Raw genomic sequence first — 16,811 nt, forward strand, 5'->3', positions numbered from 1 at the left:
GGTTAAGTGACTTGCCCTGGGTCACACAGCTAGTAAGTGTCTGAAGTCACATTGAATTCACAATTCTAAACGTAGCAGAACCATCCAGGTCTATCTGGGTAGCTCATCAAGTTTGTATTAAATGTAATGGGATAGCACAGTGGATAGAGCCCCGGCCCTGGAGAGCAGAAGGACCTGAGTTCAAATCCAGCCTCAGACACATAACACTTACTAGCCGTGTGACTGTGGGCAAGCTACTTAACCCCAATTGCCTCGCCAAAAAAAAAAAATCTAAAAAATAAAAAAAAAATGTAATAGGGTCATTACTTATCTCACCCAGGTAACAAATGTTTATTGTATTGGATTTATTGGATTGTATCCCACAGATGATAGGGAGCCAGTGGAGTTTATTGAGTAGGGGAATGACAATCAGTCCCTCAATTTAGGAAGATCAATTGAACAGCTGAGCAGAGGATGGATTAGAGTGAAGAGACTTAAGGTAGGCTGACCAATCAGCAAGCTATTGTAATAATTCAGATGTGGGGGATGAGGGCCTGGACCAGGGTGGTGGCAGTGTCAGAGGAGAGATGGAGGCACATTCAAGAAATGTTTCGTAGGTCAAACTGATGAGTTACATAGAACAAAAGATCATAAGAAAAGGAAATAAGGAAAACAAATGTGCTAGCTGACACCAACCACCACCAACAAAAACATCTCATGAGATTGTCAAGGATTATGCCCATCTGTACTTTCTGTTCTTTACCCATTATTAACTCTGTACCCCAAAAGGTGAGCATTTGCACTTGAACATCACGGTACCCTCATAATGCTTGTTTTATCAATCTTTTAACCAGGGGTGGGGAACCTGCAGCCTCAAGGCCACACGTGGCCTTCTATATCCTCGGGTGTGGCCTTTTGATTGAGTCCAAGTTTTACAGAACAAATCCTTTTATTTAGGGGATTTGTTCTGTGATGTTTGGATTCAGTCAATGGGACACACTCAAGGACCTAGAGGGCCACATGTGGCCTCAAGGCTGGAGGTTCCCTACCCCAGTTTCAGACCTTCTTTACTGTGTGTAAAGCATGAATTTGTCCAGGCCAGATATGAAGTTAGAGAACATGGTTTCAAATTCTGTCTTTTCAACTTACTACCTATATGACTTTACACAAATCATTTTATCTCTGCTGGGACTCTTTTTCCTCATGTGCAAAATAAAGAAGTTGGATTATACACAGTAACAGCAATATTGTATGATGAAGAACTGTGAATAACTTAGCTATTCTCAGCAAAACAATGATCCAAGATAACCCCAAAGGACTGGTGATGAAAAATGCGATTTACTTCTCCAGCTCATTTTACAGATGAGGAAACTGAGGCAAATAGTGTTAAATGACTTGTCCAGGGTCATACAGCTAGTGTCTGAGGCTGGATTTGAAATCAGGAAGAGGAGTCTTCCTGACTCCAGGTCCACTGTGCCACCTAGCTGCCATTCATGCCTATCTGGTTATTTATTGTTGGTACTTTTAGTCAAACTTTCTCTAGGGAGGTTTCTCTGGGGCTCTTTCCCTCAGGATTCCTGGCTTCTCATTGATTCTAACCTGGTCCTCTGTGCCCATTATTAATCGAGAGGATCAACTTCACCTCAGAATTTCTCTTTCTCTGGCAAAAGTGAGGGGGTTGGACTAGATGACCTCACAGGTATCTCCCAGCTCTGAAGCTGGAGCCAATTTTTTTTGTTTGTTTCTGATATCTTTGCCCGGCATCATTTCATATAAATCTTCCCATATTTCTTTGAATTTTTAAGTCATTTGTCTCCTTGCCTTATCACCATTCATCCTTTCCCCAAAATGAATAGGTTTTCTCCTACCGCTCACTTTCTCTACTCTTCCTGAAACACCTGAACAAGATGGGGGACATTACTGGTTCCATTACATGTAAATTCTTTTACTCTTCCCTGACTGACTCTTCCCCACTCCCCATAGCATTCTACTCCAAAACTTGTTTCCTTGCTTCAAGCCTCCTTCACCCTCCCTCTCAGCAGAAGCCCTCCTCTCACACTTCACTGAAAAGAGGAGGCTATGTCTCACCTCCTCAATTCCATACTTCAAATTCCCTGTCTTTGCGTCCATTTTTGAGGAAAAAGTGGCCATTTTTCCTTAGTGAAGCCAACCTTTTTATTTGTGAATTTAATCCTATCCCCTCCCATATTCTTTGGGAGTTTGCCAATATCAAGTGCGTGTGCGTGTGTGTGTGTGTGTCTACTGTCCATGTAGGTTTGGCATGGACATGTGAACATGGTTCCGTCTAAATGGGATTAGGTGGTAGGAGGCATGAATAGTTATTTCCAGTCTCTTGTACTCCTCTCCAAGAGAAACTGATTCCCACTAGGAGGAGAATAGGAGATGAGGCTGACCTGATTTGTTCTCCTCAGAGAGGAAATACTATTTAGTATTATATCCATTTGCCCCACTAAATAGATTCATCTAGGTGAAATAATTTTTAAATCCTAGTTAAATCCATCCCTTGATGAGGAAGGAGTGTCCTAAGTTGTATGGGAAAGTTTGACTCACTTCCCACTAGATGCTAGTTACAGAAATGACCATCACAAATAGTAAATAATGAGGAAAGCTTTTTATTCAGACCAATAGCCAACAGAAATCAGAGAATTTATGCAGATTAGAATATGCCAGGAAATACACAGAGTGAATGAAAGTTTCCACTGTGAGTGAGATATCTCAGATAAATAGAGTCCACCGTTGCACCCAAAGGGAAATTTCCTGAAGTCTCTAATTATGGCAAACTAGAATTGTGACAACTAGGTGGTGTAGTGGGCAACCACAGTTGAGTCAAGAAGACTTCACCCCACAATGGCAGCAGTGATAGGGGAGAGATGTTATGAAGGTAGAAATGGTTGGACTCAACAATTGACTGAATATGAAGAGTGAGAGAGAGTGAAGAGTCAGGAAGATGCCTCCCATGGAGGTAAACATACAGTCTCATGCTTTGCTGAGTGGACATAGGGAACTCCCCTTTGATTGGTCCCTCCTGACTGGAGCCACCTACACGATGCTTGGCAACTGAGACTTAGGGGATAGATGTTTACTATTTATAGGGAGCACCTGCCCCCTCTATGATCTATAAGAGAGAAAACAACTCACCCATTTTATCCCTTTTTTCCCATACCTTCTTGGACATGTAGACCAGACCATGGTACAGCAAGGGTGTGTGTGTGTGTGTGTGTGTGTGAGGAAGAGCTGAATTCTTCTTCCCTTCATGTAAGGGGCAGAAAAGGAACATTTTTGTAAAGAAAAATGATAAAAATAAGCTTTAATTGGTTGATGACAAACATTTATTAAGCACTTACTATGCCTTCTCAAGGAGGGAGGAGGGAAGAGAAAGGGAGAATGTAGAACTCAAAATTTTAAAAAATGAATATTAAAATTTTTTATTTATGTATAATTGAGAAAAAATAAAATAAATATTAAATGTGGTTTTTTTTAAAAGCACTTATTATGGGCTTACATTGTGCTAAGTGGCAGGAATATAAAAAACAGACAAAATAATCCTTGTTCTCAAGGAGCTTACAATCTAATGAGAAGAAAACCAAACCTTAAATTGTGGAGGAAAGACACATACTGTAGTGAGGAACAAATAGAAAACTTCCCCTCAAATGAACAAACTGCGAGGGCCTATTTGAAGGTCAGACAATGACGGAAACAATGATGGTTCCAGGGCACTGTGGTCCATCAAGTCATTTGCATGTGACAATTTTTAGGGTTTTGAAGTTGGCAACTTTGGGGACTATAGAAACATTACATAATGACTATTAACCTGACAGAAAGCTAAATTCCTTGTGTTTTATCTCATAAGGGAAAGATGAATCACTGATTACTAAAAGTTTCTGAGCTGAGACATTAGCAGCTATTAAGAAGTTATGCAAAGAGACAGAAGAAGCAGGAGACTAAGTTGAGTGCAGGTAGGCACACCAGAAGCTAGAAAAATATGTTTCTAAATGTGACAGCTGACTTTTTAGCTGCTTTGCTGGGAATTTGCTGATTGGAAGAGAAGCATTGCTTTGCTGATTGTCTAGAGAAAGACTGGAACAGCTGCTGGATACCCATTGGAGGAGAGCTGAATCCTGATGCTATGTAAAGAACAGTGCTCTTAAAATGCAAGAGAAAGAAATAAAATTCAGGGGTGATAATGGTGCTGCATCTTGTTGCCTCTTCTGCCCTGTTTGGTTTGAGAGAAACAGAAGAGGAAAGATAAGTTTTAAACATCTGTTCATCTCTGAGCTGTGTTTTGCTACGAGTCAAGTCTTGGAGTTGATTGGACAAAGCAGGCTCTCTTACTATTTTCAGATCTTAGAAGTTTGTCTGTATTTTTGCTTAAGGGAATTGCGTGTCCCCGAAAGAGCATAACACCTTCTTATCAGTGCCCTGTTAAGGGTGGCTATGAGGGAAAAGAGCCTGTCATTACTTCATCAGCTGGAGAGCAGAAGAGTAGTTTTATCCAGCAGGAGGATGGTAAGGACCAGAAGAGGAGTGCCTACAAGAGAATTGGATTCGTGTAGCACAGATTGTTCCTCAAAGGATCAAGAGTATCAAGAGCAGATTTGTGAGTTTTCCTAGGCACGTGGGTTTCTCCATGTAGGTGCTTCCATTAGGTTTCTATGTGTGCCCAATCTTCCTTATAGACACAATTAAGTGTGTCCACTCTCCCCTAGACAGTATTCATTGGTGGGAGAGTATAACCTAGGTTTATGTGTTTGAGGACCATGATTATTCCTGTTTGGTCTTCTAATGAGGGTTACAACTATGCCTGCTCTTGCCTAATATTGAATAAATGTTAGGGTTGTTATTGCTTTTATGTTATTATTTAATAAATTTTTATTTTTAAAAGTTAATGGTATCATGGTGATTGATTTTATGTAAATGGGAAACACATGAGTTGGGGTGGGGTTCAGGAGCTGTAGGCATAAGAAGTGGGCTTATATCCCCATCAAACCAGGTTACCCCTAAGACTCTGTAGACATGGAATACTACTTCTTTTGGAACCTTGAGTACACTTGAATAAGTTCAAATTAGGGTGAAAGAGTTATCCCAGAAAATAAGAAGGTTCATATCATGCATGGGCTACAACCACATGAGTAGAAAATTGTTGCTTACAGAAGAAACATATGGCAAGCAGCTTAGCTTGCTCAGACAAGCCTGAGAGGGGAGTTTCTATACCTCCAATTTCTGCATGGTTTATTTTTGGTCTTTCTGTTTCCTTTTCTGAGCACAGATCAGAGACTAATAGATCACGATGTGCCTGCATCTGGGTCCAGCAAGGTTGGGAGCATGAGCTCCAAGCTGAGGGGAGCCTTTTTAGCATGAGGTCAATGACTTGCCTAGGGTGGCACAGTGGAAGAGCACTGGGCCTATAGTCAGTAAGAGCTGAGTTCAAATCTGGTCTCAGATACTATATGACCCTGGGCAAGTCACTCTACTACCATCTGCCTCAGTTTCCTCCTTGGTAAAATAAGAATCATAATAGCACGTATCTCCCAGGGTTGTTGTGAGGATCAAATGAGACAGTATTTGTAAAATTGCTTCATATAGTACCTAGCCTATAGTAGGCCCTTAAAAAATGTTTATTTCCTTCCCTCCCTGACTGAGGTAGCCTAGCCACTAAAGACAGAGTAGGACATTGCTCTTTCCTCACACTCTCTGGCCTGTTATGTACCTTCCTCTTTCCATCCCCCCCCCAGCCTGAGGGGAATCACCTAAAGTTTAGTTTTGGCTCATGTCTAGGGTTTACCCAAAAAGGGGACTAGAAAATTATCCAAATGTATGATGCAGATCAAATGTAGGACAGCTATTTATTTCATCCGCACAAGAAGAAATTCTAAAAATGCAAAAGATTAACAAGTGTGCATTGATAAAAACTTAAACATGAAATAATTACATAACTGGTATTAAGCTCTCCTGAGACCTGGATACTTATGCAACCTGGGGTTCAAGCCTGGAAGTTTTATATAACACTCTTCTCATTGGTGGAGAGGTGGATGAGTCAACATTGCTTATCTGCACAGGGGTTGGAGTTGGTGGGAAAGTTTGGGAGAGGATAGTCTTTCTTTTTCCTTCATTTTCTGGAGAGAAGATGCATAAAGATTCATCTTCTTCCCAGGGAGAAAGAGAGAGAGGGAGAGAGAGAAAGAGAGGAGGGGAGGAGAGACAGAGAGAGAGACAAGAGGGGGGAAAGAGGAGAAATGAGACACACAGAGACACAGAGAGACAGAGACAGACAGACAGAGAGAGACACACACAGAGACACAGAGACAGAGGCAAGACACAGAGACAGGACAGACAGAGACAGACACAGAAACAGAGAGACAGACAGAGACAGAGGCAGAGAGAGACAGTGAGAGACCGAGATTTGAACTCAGATCTTCCTGACTGGGTCCAGTGCTCCATCAACGGTGCCACTTAGCAACTAGGGAAGCAGCTTAAACCTAAGAATCATTTCCCAGACTAGCAATATTTGGAAGCAGATAGATATAATTCTAGTCTGATACCACCTCTCTGAGGAAAGCAGAGTAGCCAGTGTACTGGCACATTCTACTCTCCTCCAGGAAAGAATCAAAATTTCCCTTGGAGAAAAGTAGGTATGATGCTTGGGGTGCAAGATGAAAAGGGGAAAAAAGGGAGCTCATGGCCAACAGTCTCCATTTTTTCATTGAAGTATGACGCCAGGTCCTTACTTAACTGAGAGGGGGACAGAAGTGGGTAATGTCAGAGGCTTAAAGAAATAAGAGCAGTTATAGAACAATAGTTGTGGGAAATGGGATAGAAAATCAATTAATGAAGAGTAGGATTGTCTTGTTTGACTGCAGGTCTAGTTGAGACTAGATGACATAAATTTGTCGTGGACCCAGACTTCCTCCAGCTGGGTTCAGTGGTATGTAAATGGAAGGAAGAGAAACAGTTGGTGGGACATAGGTGAATGGGTGTGTGTGATCACGATGTGCCTGCATCTGGGTCCAGCATTGGGATTGGGATTGGACAAAGTGTGAATGATGATAGGACAAAGGATAAAGAAATTTAGGAGCAGCAGATGACATGACTTTGAACTAATTCACCAAGGGGTTAAGATTGGGAGAGGAAAAGAATACATATAGTCAGACAGCAGAGATGGTGCCCTGGAAAAGTTCTGACGGTGGAGGGATTGGAGACCACGATGAGAATGAATAGGGTTGGAGGTACTAAGGCACAGCGAGAGATGGAGTGATTTTAAAAATTGTGATCAGATAAAGGAATTTCAGTGTTCTTGTGCATGGAAATGGAATGCTTGTGGGTGATGGGAAGAACAAGGTATAACTGTGTGTGTAGCTGATTTGGAAGGGAGGAGTAGGTCATGGGATTTGAGCAGAATGAGGAAATGGAAAGTCGGGTGTAATGGAGACTGGTACATGCCCTGGTGATCATGCCATGGTGTCTCAGATGGTATCTCCATAGAGGGGATGCTAAGGAGCTGCCTCTGGCAGAACTGTGATGACCAGTAAGGGAAACACCTTAGAGAGACAGACATTCTATAACTAGTTCTGGTCAGTTAACCATTTGGTAAACAAGAGAGTCTTTGGTTGGTTGCAGAGTCATTCAAAAAGGCCTGCCAGATTGAAGCATACTTTTGTTTTTTACTTTATTATTCTTGGGTTGTGTTTTTTTTTTTTGTTCTGCATTCTCTTTTGCAACATGGTTAATATGGAAATGTTTTGCATGACTGCACATGTTTAATCTATATCAAATTGCTTACCTTCTCTAGGAAGGGGAAGGGAGGGAGAGAAAGAGTCTTGAGCTCAAAATAAACAAAAGAATGTTTAAAATGTTGTTTACGTGTAATTGAGAAAAAATCAAAATTAATCGTAAGCAAACAAACAAACAAACAAACAGGTCTGCTAGCTTCTGCCTTCTTTTTTTCCACAGTGAACTTGGGAGAGCCAAAGTAACCAATGAAGGAAGTAGGACCTGACATCTTGTGAGTCTGAAAGGTCCAGAGGGCTGCTTGGCATCTAGTTGTTCACAACAGTTCACCATCTTAGTGCCCTGAGGAACAAGATAGATCTTGGGGCAGTTAGTCAATAAACATTTATTAAGTGCCTACAACCTGCCAGGCTCCTGCTAAACATTGGGAATGCAAAAAGAAGCAAAGGACAGTCCCTGCCCTCAAAGAGCTCCTAATCTAATTGGGGAGACAGCATGCAAACAAATATGTACAAAGCTAGCTCTAGACAGGCTAAATAGGAAATAACCAACAGAGGGAAGGCACTGGAATTAAGAGGGGTTGGGGAAGGCTTTCTGTAGAAGGTGGGATTTTAGGGGACAGCTAGATGGCGCAGTGGATAGAGCACCAGCCCTGGAGTCAGGAGGACCTGAGTTCAAATCTGACCTCAGACACATAACACTCACTAGCTGTGTGACCTTGGGCTAGTCACTTAACCCCAATTGCCTCACTAAAAAAAAAAATAAATAAAAGAAGATGGGATTTTAGTTGGGATTTAAAGGAAGCCAGGGAAGTCAGTAGTAAGAGCATCCATGGCATGGGAGACAAACAGAAAGAATGCCCAGAGACAAGAGATAAAGGGTCTTGTCAGTAGACTAGCCAGGGGAGTAGAGTCACTGGATTGAAGGGTACCTGTCAGGACTCAGGCGTAAGAAGACAGGAAATGTAGGAGAGGGCTCCGTGATGAAGGGCTTTGAATGCCAGGCAGAGCGTTTTGTATTTGCTTCTGGAGCAATAGGAAGCCACTGGAGTTTTTGGGTGGTGGTGGTGGTAGTGGTGGTATTGATATGATCAGACCTAAAGAAAAATCATTTTAGCACTTGAATGGACAATAGGTTGGAATGGGGAGAGACTTGAGGCAGTTAGGACCCTACCTCACCCCTAAGTAGGCTATTGCAATAATATGGGTGTGAGGTGATGAGGGTCTATACTAGAGGGGTGTCAGAGTCAGAGGAAAGAAGGGGGCATATTCAGGAGAAGCTGCAAAGGTGAAATCAACAGGTCTTGGCAACAGCTTGGACTCAGGGGTGGTAGAAGGAAGGGAGAATGAGAGATAGTGAGACCACCAGAAAAGTAGTGAGCCTGAGGGACTGGGAGGATGGTGTTGTCTTCCACAGTCATAGGCAAGGTAGGAAGTGGGGAGGATTTGGGGGAAAGATAGTGTTTCATTTTGTATATATTGAGTTTAAGATTTCTACTGGACATCCAGTTGGAGATGTCTGAAAGGGAATTGGAGATGTAAGATTGGAGGTCAGCAGAGACATTGGGACAGGAAAGGTAAATATGAGAATCATCAATGTAGAGCTGGTAATTAAATCCATAGGAGCTGATGAGATGACCAGGTGAAGTAGTATAGAGGGAGAAAAGAGGAGGACCCAGGACAGAGCCTTGAGGGATGCCTATGATCAAGAGGGCATGATCTGGAGGAGGATTCAGCAAAGAAGACTGAGGAGAAGTAATCAGCTGTAGGAAGAGAACCAGGAGAGAGTGATGTCCTAAAAGCCTAGAGAGAAAAGAGTGACCCACAGTGTCAAAGGCTGCAGATAGAGGTGAAGGAAAATGAGGATTGAGAAAAGGCTACTAAGAGATCATTGGTAACTTTGGAGAGAGGGTGCTGAGGAGGTATGAGTTTCAGAGTTGATTTCATCTTGCAGAATAATGATAAACTTATAGTTGAGAAGGTCCTTAGAACACAGAACATCAGAACTCAGAAGGACCTTAGAACATGGAAAACAGAATGTCTGAGCCAGTAGGGAGGGCTGCTAGGTAGCACAATCAATAGAGTGCTGAGTTTAAATATAGTCTCAGACATTTCCAAGGTGTATGACCCTGAGCAAGTCATTTAACCTCATTTTCCTTAACTGTAAAATGAAGATCATAATAGCACACCTATCTCCCAGGTTTGCTGTGAGGAGATATTTTTAAAACACTTGCACAGTGCCTGGCACATGGTAAATGCTTAATAAATGCTTATTCCCTCTTTCCCCAAAAAACATGAAGTATCAGGGCTGGGAGGGAGCTTAGAGACCATCTAGTCCAGAAATTCTTAACCTGGGATCAGTAACATTTTTTTAAACATTTTTGTAACTGTAAAACATTTTGTAACTGTACATCAATATAATTGGCTTCCTTTGTCATCCTATGTATCTTATATTATCTAAAAACATTATTCTGATAAGGGAGTCTCACCTGACTGCTACATTTCTAGCCTTCTTACACCTTACTCCATGAACTACAAGACACTCCGTCTATTGGATCCAAGCATTTTCTCCGGCTGTCCGCCATGCGTGGAATGCTCTTCCTCCTCACCTGTCTTCTGGCTTTTGTGGCTTCCTTCAAGTCCTGAGAAAAACCCCATCTTCTACAGGAAGACTTTCCCAAACCCTCTTAATTCTAGCAACTTCCCTCTGCTGACTGTGTCCTATTTATCTTGTCTATAGCTTGCTTTGTATATATTTATTTGCACGTTGTCTCCCTCCATTAGATTGTAAGCTCCTTGAGGGTAGGGACTGTCTTTTGCCTTTTTGTATCCCTAGCACTCAGCATGGTGCCTGGCACATGGTAGGAGCTTGAAAAATATTGATTGATTGATTGACAAAGGGGTCCATGGCACAAAAAAGATTAAGAGGACTGCTGAAACCTAGCCCAATGTTCTCATCTGACAGATAGGGAAATAATATAATAATAATAATAACAACAGGTAGCACAGAGCTTTGTATACATTATCTCACTTAACCCTCACACAATTATTCTCCCCAAGCAGATTAAGTGACTTGCCCAAGGTTACACGGCTATTAAATGTCTAAGGCTGGATTTGAATTCAAGCCTTCTTGACTCCAGGCTCAGGACTCTTTCCACTGCACCACCTAGGTGCCACAAACTGATCTCTGGAGGAACTGGCTAAAGGTCCTTGGGGAAGAAGCATCCCATCCAGTCTCCTTCCCCACCCTTTGGCCTCCCGGACTCCGCTGCACCCTCCATTCCCTGTTCCCTGGCTCCGGCTCCTCCCCTGCCCCCTCCTCTCACTCCTCCTGCTCTGGCTCCTCCCCTGGTGCCTCCTGGCCCCGCCCCCACCGCCTCCTTCCTTGGCTCTCCTGCGTGGCCCCGCCTCCCCCTGCCTCGCCCCGCCCCCCGCCTCCTCCTTTGGCCTTCCCTTCCCTGGCCCCGCCTCCATGGCCCCGCCCACACACCACGTCTCCCACTGTCCCCGCCCCCTGACTCCTCCTTTAGGCCCCCTCCCTCGGCTCCGCCCCTCCACCCGGCCCAGCTCCCTGGTTGTGACGTCTGCAGGAGCCGCGCAGAGGCTGCTGCGCGTGAGCGCCATCCCGGAAGTGCGAGGCTCCCAGATGTGCAGGTGCCGCTGCTGCCGCCGCCGCCGCCACCGCCTTTGCAGCTGAGTCTGGGGTGGTGGGAGATGGAGTGGGGGGGGACCAGGAGACAGTCCGGGAGGGGGTACTGCTCGCTGCCTTCCTGGGCCCAGCGGGGAGGGGGGTGGGGGCGTCCAGCTGTGCACCTCTGCCCGGACACATCTGGCGACCTTTCCCAGCCCCAGCCCTTTCCCTCCTGAGCCTGTACGGGGCGGGCTATGACCGCAGGCAATAGGAAGGGCTTGGTTCGGTGAGGATCTGAGAGAGCCAGGAAAGAGTCACAGAGTTCTAAAATGTGGACTTAGGCTGTCAGGGCTGGACTACCTTGGGACATAGAGCATGGGATCTCTGCGGGAAAGGGACTTCAGAGCGTACACATATGGGAGGCCAGGCGAGAGGACCTTTAGAATAGACTGGCAAAAGGAGAAGGGACTTAAGAACAAAGATTTATACAATGTCAGACCAGGAGGGACCCTAGAACATAGAGTGGCAGAGGTGGAAGGGACAGTAGAACAGGGAAAGTCAGAGCTGGCAGGGCCCTTAGAACAGAGAATGTTAGAGCTGGCAGGACCCCTAGACTAGAAAATATCAGAGCTAAGAGCGTCCTTGGGATATAGTATGTCATGAGCTAAAAGGATCTTTAGAGGTCCCTTACCTTTCTTGCAAACTCCCATCCCATCCTCCTCCCCATTTACAGAGAAGAAAACTAAGTCCTGAGGAAGTCTTTCTAGAAGAGTACTGGGGTTTCCAGGCACTCCAAGGGATGTCTCTGTCAAGACCTTGCTCAGACAGTCCCCTAATGGCCGTCTGCCTTTTGGCAGGACTAAAAACCCCAGTGGGGACCATCTGGTCCTATCAGGGCCACAGCCTGTTGGGAAGTCCCAGAATCTGGGGGATGCAGTCTGCTAATAAAACAGAAGTCTAGTCTGGACAGTTCCAGGTTGAGAACAGTGTTAGGAGAAAGAGTGAAGGTATCAGCAAGGAGCATGCGTGCCTGCCTGGCCAGTCTCAGTAACCACTGCCTTTGGCTGGTCTATAGGCCGCAGAGGAGGAGGAGGAGGAGGATATGGAATCTCCCAATTCTGCCTCAGAGGTGTTCTGCAACCGGATTCTCAGCATGGTGAATTCAGAGGATGTAAATGCCATCATTCAGGCCCAGAAGAACATGTGAGTCAAGTCATCCATCCATGTCCATCCTTCCATGCATCTGTCCATCCACCAAGGAAGCACCCAAAGATCTGAGTTCAATTCTGGCCTCAGACACCGAGGGTCTGTTTGACCCTGCGCAAATTACTTAACCGCTGTTCGACTCAGTTTCCTTAACTGCAAAATTGGATAATAACTTCACCTACCTAGCAGGGTTGTTATGAGGTTCAAATGAGATAATATTTGTAAAAAGCACGTGCTGGTACGTAGTAGATGTTATATAAATGCTTATTCCCTCCTCGTTTCCTTCTTCCCTTTCTCCTACCTGCTATGAGCCAGTCATTTCGAGAGACACTGGAGATAGAAAGACAAAAAAAAAAAATAGAAGAAAGTGTTCCTGCCCTCACAGAGCTTATCTTCGAATGGGGAAGACAACACATACATATATTGGTATAAATGGGGTCGTGAAGAGTCAGACACAACTGAAAAATTGATGATAAGAGGCAGTCATTGGAGTTTATTGGGTAGGGGACTGACACAGTCAGATCTGTACGTAAGGAAAATCCCCTCGTTGGCTGAGTGGAGGATGAATTGGAGTGGGGAGAGACGAGATCTGGGTTTCTTAACCTGAGATTAACAGTAGATAGATTGGATACATTTTTTAAAATTCAATTTGATTTTATTTTCTACTCTGAATCTTCTCCCTCTCACCACCTCATCCCTCTCCATTGAAAAAGTAAGAAAAAAAAAACCCAGTACAGGTATGTATAGTCAAATAAGACAAATTCTTTACATCATTATGGATAGATTTCAGGGGATCCATGAACTTGTATAGAAAAAAAAATGACATTTTTATTTTCACTAACCTCTAATTGAAATTTAGCATTCATTTCAATAATATATGTAGGTGACAAACATTATTCTGAGAAGGGGTCCAGAGGCTTCACTAGATTGCCAGTTGGGTGTGTGATGCAAAAAAGAGATTAAGACACATGGACAAAAGGCTGAAAGCCCAGGGTATTGCAGTAGTCCAGGTGAGAGTTGATGAAGGCCTAAACTTAAATGGTAGCACTTGTGACTGGAGAGAAGGGACTTATTTGAGACCCACTTGATGTGGTGGTAGAAATTACAAGATTTGGTAGCTGAGTGAATTATGAAGATTAAGTAATAGGCAGAGATGACCCTGAGGTTGGGTACCTCGATGACTGGAAGAATGGGGGGACCTTTGTCAGTAGTAATAGGGTAATTTGGAAGAAGAGTGAGTTGGGAGTGGGGCAGGAAAGGTAAGATTTCTGTTTTGGACATATGTGCTTGAAATATCAGCGGGATATCTAGTTGGAAAAGCTCAGTAGCCATTTGGAGCTTCAGAGCGAGACCGAAGCTGCAGGGGTAAGTCTGGGAGTCTTCTGAATTGGGATGTTCATTGGACACATCACCCTTGGGAGCTGATTGACGGCAAGGCGAGAGAGAAAAGAGAAGAGGGTCTCGGACGGTTAGTCAGGATGAGATGGGGAGATTGAGCAGTGCTAGTTGGGGGAATAGGAGGACAGGATGCAGGAGAGAGTAGCATCAAAAAGACCCAGAGGGGAGGCGATATCCGGGAAGAGAGAATGGTCAACAGCGCAGATGCTGTAAAGAGGTCTGGAAGGATGAGGATGGAGGGAAGGCCGTTCCATTGGGCAACTTTTTTTCATTGTTAACTTTTAGAAATCATTTTCAATCGAGTGGTGAGGTTGGAAGCCGGGTTGCAAAGCGGGAAAGAGCGATTGAGGGGGCAGGGAGTGGAGCCAATGAGTGTCCCCCATTTTTTCAAGAAATTTGACTGGAAAGAGAAGAACAGTATCTAGTGAATGTTCTTTTTTTGGCGGGGGGAGCAATCAGAGTCAAGTGACTTCACACAGCTTGTAAGTGTCTGAAGCCAGCTTTGAACTCAGTCTTCCTGACTCTAGGACCTGTGCTTTATTCGCTGAACCACATAGCTGCCCCCTAGGGAAAGTTTTTTAAGGAGGATGGGGGCCCCAGAGTCAGGAAACTTCCAGTTCTGATACTCATGCTTCATCCTAATGCCTCCAGTACCTCCTAGCAGTGGACCCTGGGCAAGTCACTTAACTTCTCTGTCCAGTTTCCTCATTTGTAAAATGGGGTTAATGATAGCACCTACCTTACAGAGCTGTTGTGATGATCAAATAACTTCTGTAAAACACTTTACAAACTTTAAAGCGTTAAATGATTGATGTTGATGATTATGCTGGATGGGGAAAGCATGAACCTGTTTGTAAATAGAAAGGATGGAACTGGTAGATAGCCAGAGACGAAGATGAGAGAGAGAGAATGAGGATGGTCATGGGGGCAGTCTGCTGGAGAGAAGGGAAGGCGATGGGATGGAGGGAATGTGTAGGGGGCTTGTTTCATTAAGGAGAAGCAACACCTCATTCTTAGGGACTAGAGGAAAGAGAAGAAAGGTGTCTCAGCTGGTGAGATGAGAAGAAGGCGGAGCTCACAGTGAGGGCCTAGATTTTCTTGGTAGAAGTATGGGTTGATCTCCAGTTGTAGGGGAGATAAGACCTGCTCTCTGATCAGTCTCTGTAGCTGTGGGCACAGTGTGATTAAATGCTCAAGAGAATTGTGAACGGCTCTTTGAGAGTCCAGGAAGGAAAGGTCAAGGTTACTTCCTCTCAGCCTCAGTTTCCTCCTCCATAAAATGGGCCCGACCCTATCTCACAGGGTTGTTGGGAGGCCCAGATGAAGAAGTGTTTTATAAGCCTCAAATCTAATAACATTTGTCAATTGCTTATATTATTGTTATTGTTATTGTTATTATTTTGACTGGGAATAGGTGGAGGAAAGGGGACAGACAGGGTGTGATATTAACCAGGAGGAATGATTAGGATTTCAGCCAGTGGATCTGGGGAGTGGGAGGAGGGAGCAGACAGAGCTGGGTGAAGGGCATTACAAAGAGAGGAAGGAAGGAAGGTAGGCCCTTGTGACAAATAATATTTCATTTGATCCTCACAATGCTGGGAAGTAGGTGCTGTTGTTATCCTCATGTTATAATTGAGGAAACTGAGGCAGACAGGCCAAGTGGCTTGCCCAGAGTCACACAGCTAGGAAAGCTGGGTTTGGAGTTCTGAGTCAGATCTTCTGACTTCCTGACTCCAGGCCAAGAGCTCTAACCACTTTGCTAAACAGCAGCTTCTGATGAGTTGGCTTCAGCACAACAGTGCCCTATACATTCTGGAGAACAGGCCCTCCTGTCTCTCTTGACCTCTCTGATCTGCAGTTTCCTCATCTGTAAAATGGGGAATAATAATAAAATTTGCACTACCTGAAGTGACAGGCAGGCAGGTTATATCCTGTGTGTGTAATAATACCAATAATAATAGACATAATCACAATTTATGATAACAACAATAATAATATCCAGCAGTATATAGTGCTTTAAAATTTTTATTTCTCTCATTTGATTCTTACAACAACCCTGGGAGGTGAGTTATGTAACTAGTTTCCCATTTTACAGATGAGGGAACTGAGGCTCCCAGGGGTTAAGGGACTAGTAAATAATCCAAGGCAGGATTGGAATGGGGTCCTTCTGGTTCCAAGCTCCGTGCCCCTTCCACCTCGCCTCCCACGTGGATATCTCTGCTACTCAGATTGGCCCAGGGCCTGCTCATCTGATTCCTTTCTTCCCTGGTCTTCCCACCCTCAGGCTGGACCGGTTTGAGAAAACCAATGAAATGCTCTTGAACTTTAATAACCTTTCCAACGTCCGCATGCAGCAGATGAGCGAGCGTTTCACACACCACACCAGGACACTGATGGAGATGAAGAAGGACCTGGACAGCATCTTCCGAAGGCTCAGGTTAGTGTCTCACTCTGCCCTGCCCCCCTGCTCTGAGATGGCGGACTCTGGCCCTGGGAGCCTCAACTACCAGCCAAGACCACAGAAGCCTGTGAGAGCGTAGGTAGGAAGAGGCGGCCAAAACTGTTCTCCTTACAGGGGAGGCTGGAGTGACTTTGATGGAAAATTTAAATTGTTGCTTTTTTTCTCCTTTTCCTTCTAGGACTCTGAAAACAAAGCTGTCAAAGCAATACCCAGACGCTTTTAGTCGTAAGTGTCTCTAAGGCTTGACCAACTCTGACCTTTTCTGATCTGAGTTCTAGCCCCCCAGCTCTGACATTGTGTATCCTAAGGGCCCTCCCAGCTCTGACATTCTGGGTTCTAAGGGCCCTCCCAGCTCTGACGCTTTGTGTCCTAAGGGCCCTCCCAGCTCTGA

At 44.4% G+C, this 16,811-nt stretch overlaps 1 protein-coding gene across 2 annotated transcripts in view; it reads left to right on the forward strand.

Annotated features, from left to right (window-relative positions):
* Nucleotides 1–11,342: 11,342 nt before the first annotated feature.
* Nucleotides 11,343–16,811, forward strand: part of KXD1 (KxDL motif containing 1) — a 7,603-nt gene continuing 2,134 nt past the window's right edge. For both annotated transcript variants that reach the window (XM_027853171.1, XM_027853172.1), the window contains exons 1-4: nt 11,343–11,416; nt 12,431–12,558; nt 16,244–16,396; nt 16,599–16,645. In XM_027853171.1, coding sequence (XP_027708972.1) covers nt 12,458–12,558; nt 16,244–16,396; nt 16,599–16,645 — 301 coding nt within the window. In that variant the 5' untranslated portion in view covers nt 11,343–11,416; nt 12,431–12,457. The remainder of the gene's footprint in view (nt 11,417–12,430; nt 12,559–16,243; nt 16,397–16,598; nt 16,646–16,811) is intronic.

The sequence above is a fragment of the Vombatus ursinus genome, unplaced genomic scaffold (assembly GCF_900497805.2).
Source record: "Vombatus ursinus unplaced genomic scaffold, bare-nosed wombat genome assembly UNPS02009918.1, whole genome shotgun sequence".
Lineage (NCBI taxonomy): Eukaryota > Metazoa > Chordata > Mammalia > Diprotodontia > Vombatidae > Vombatus > Vombatus ursinus.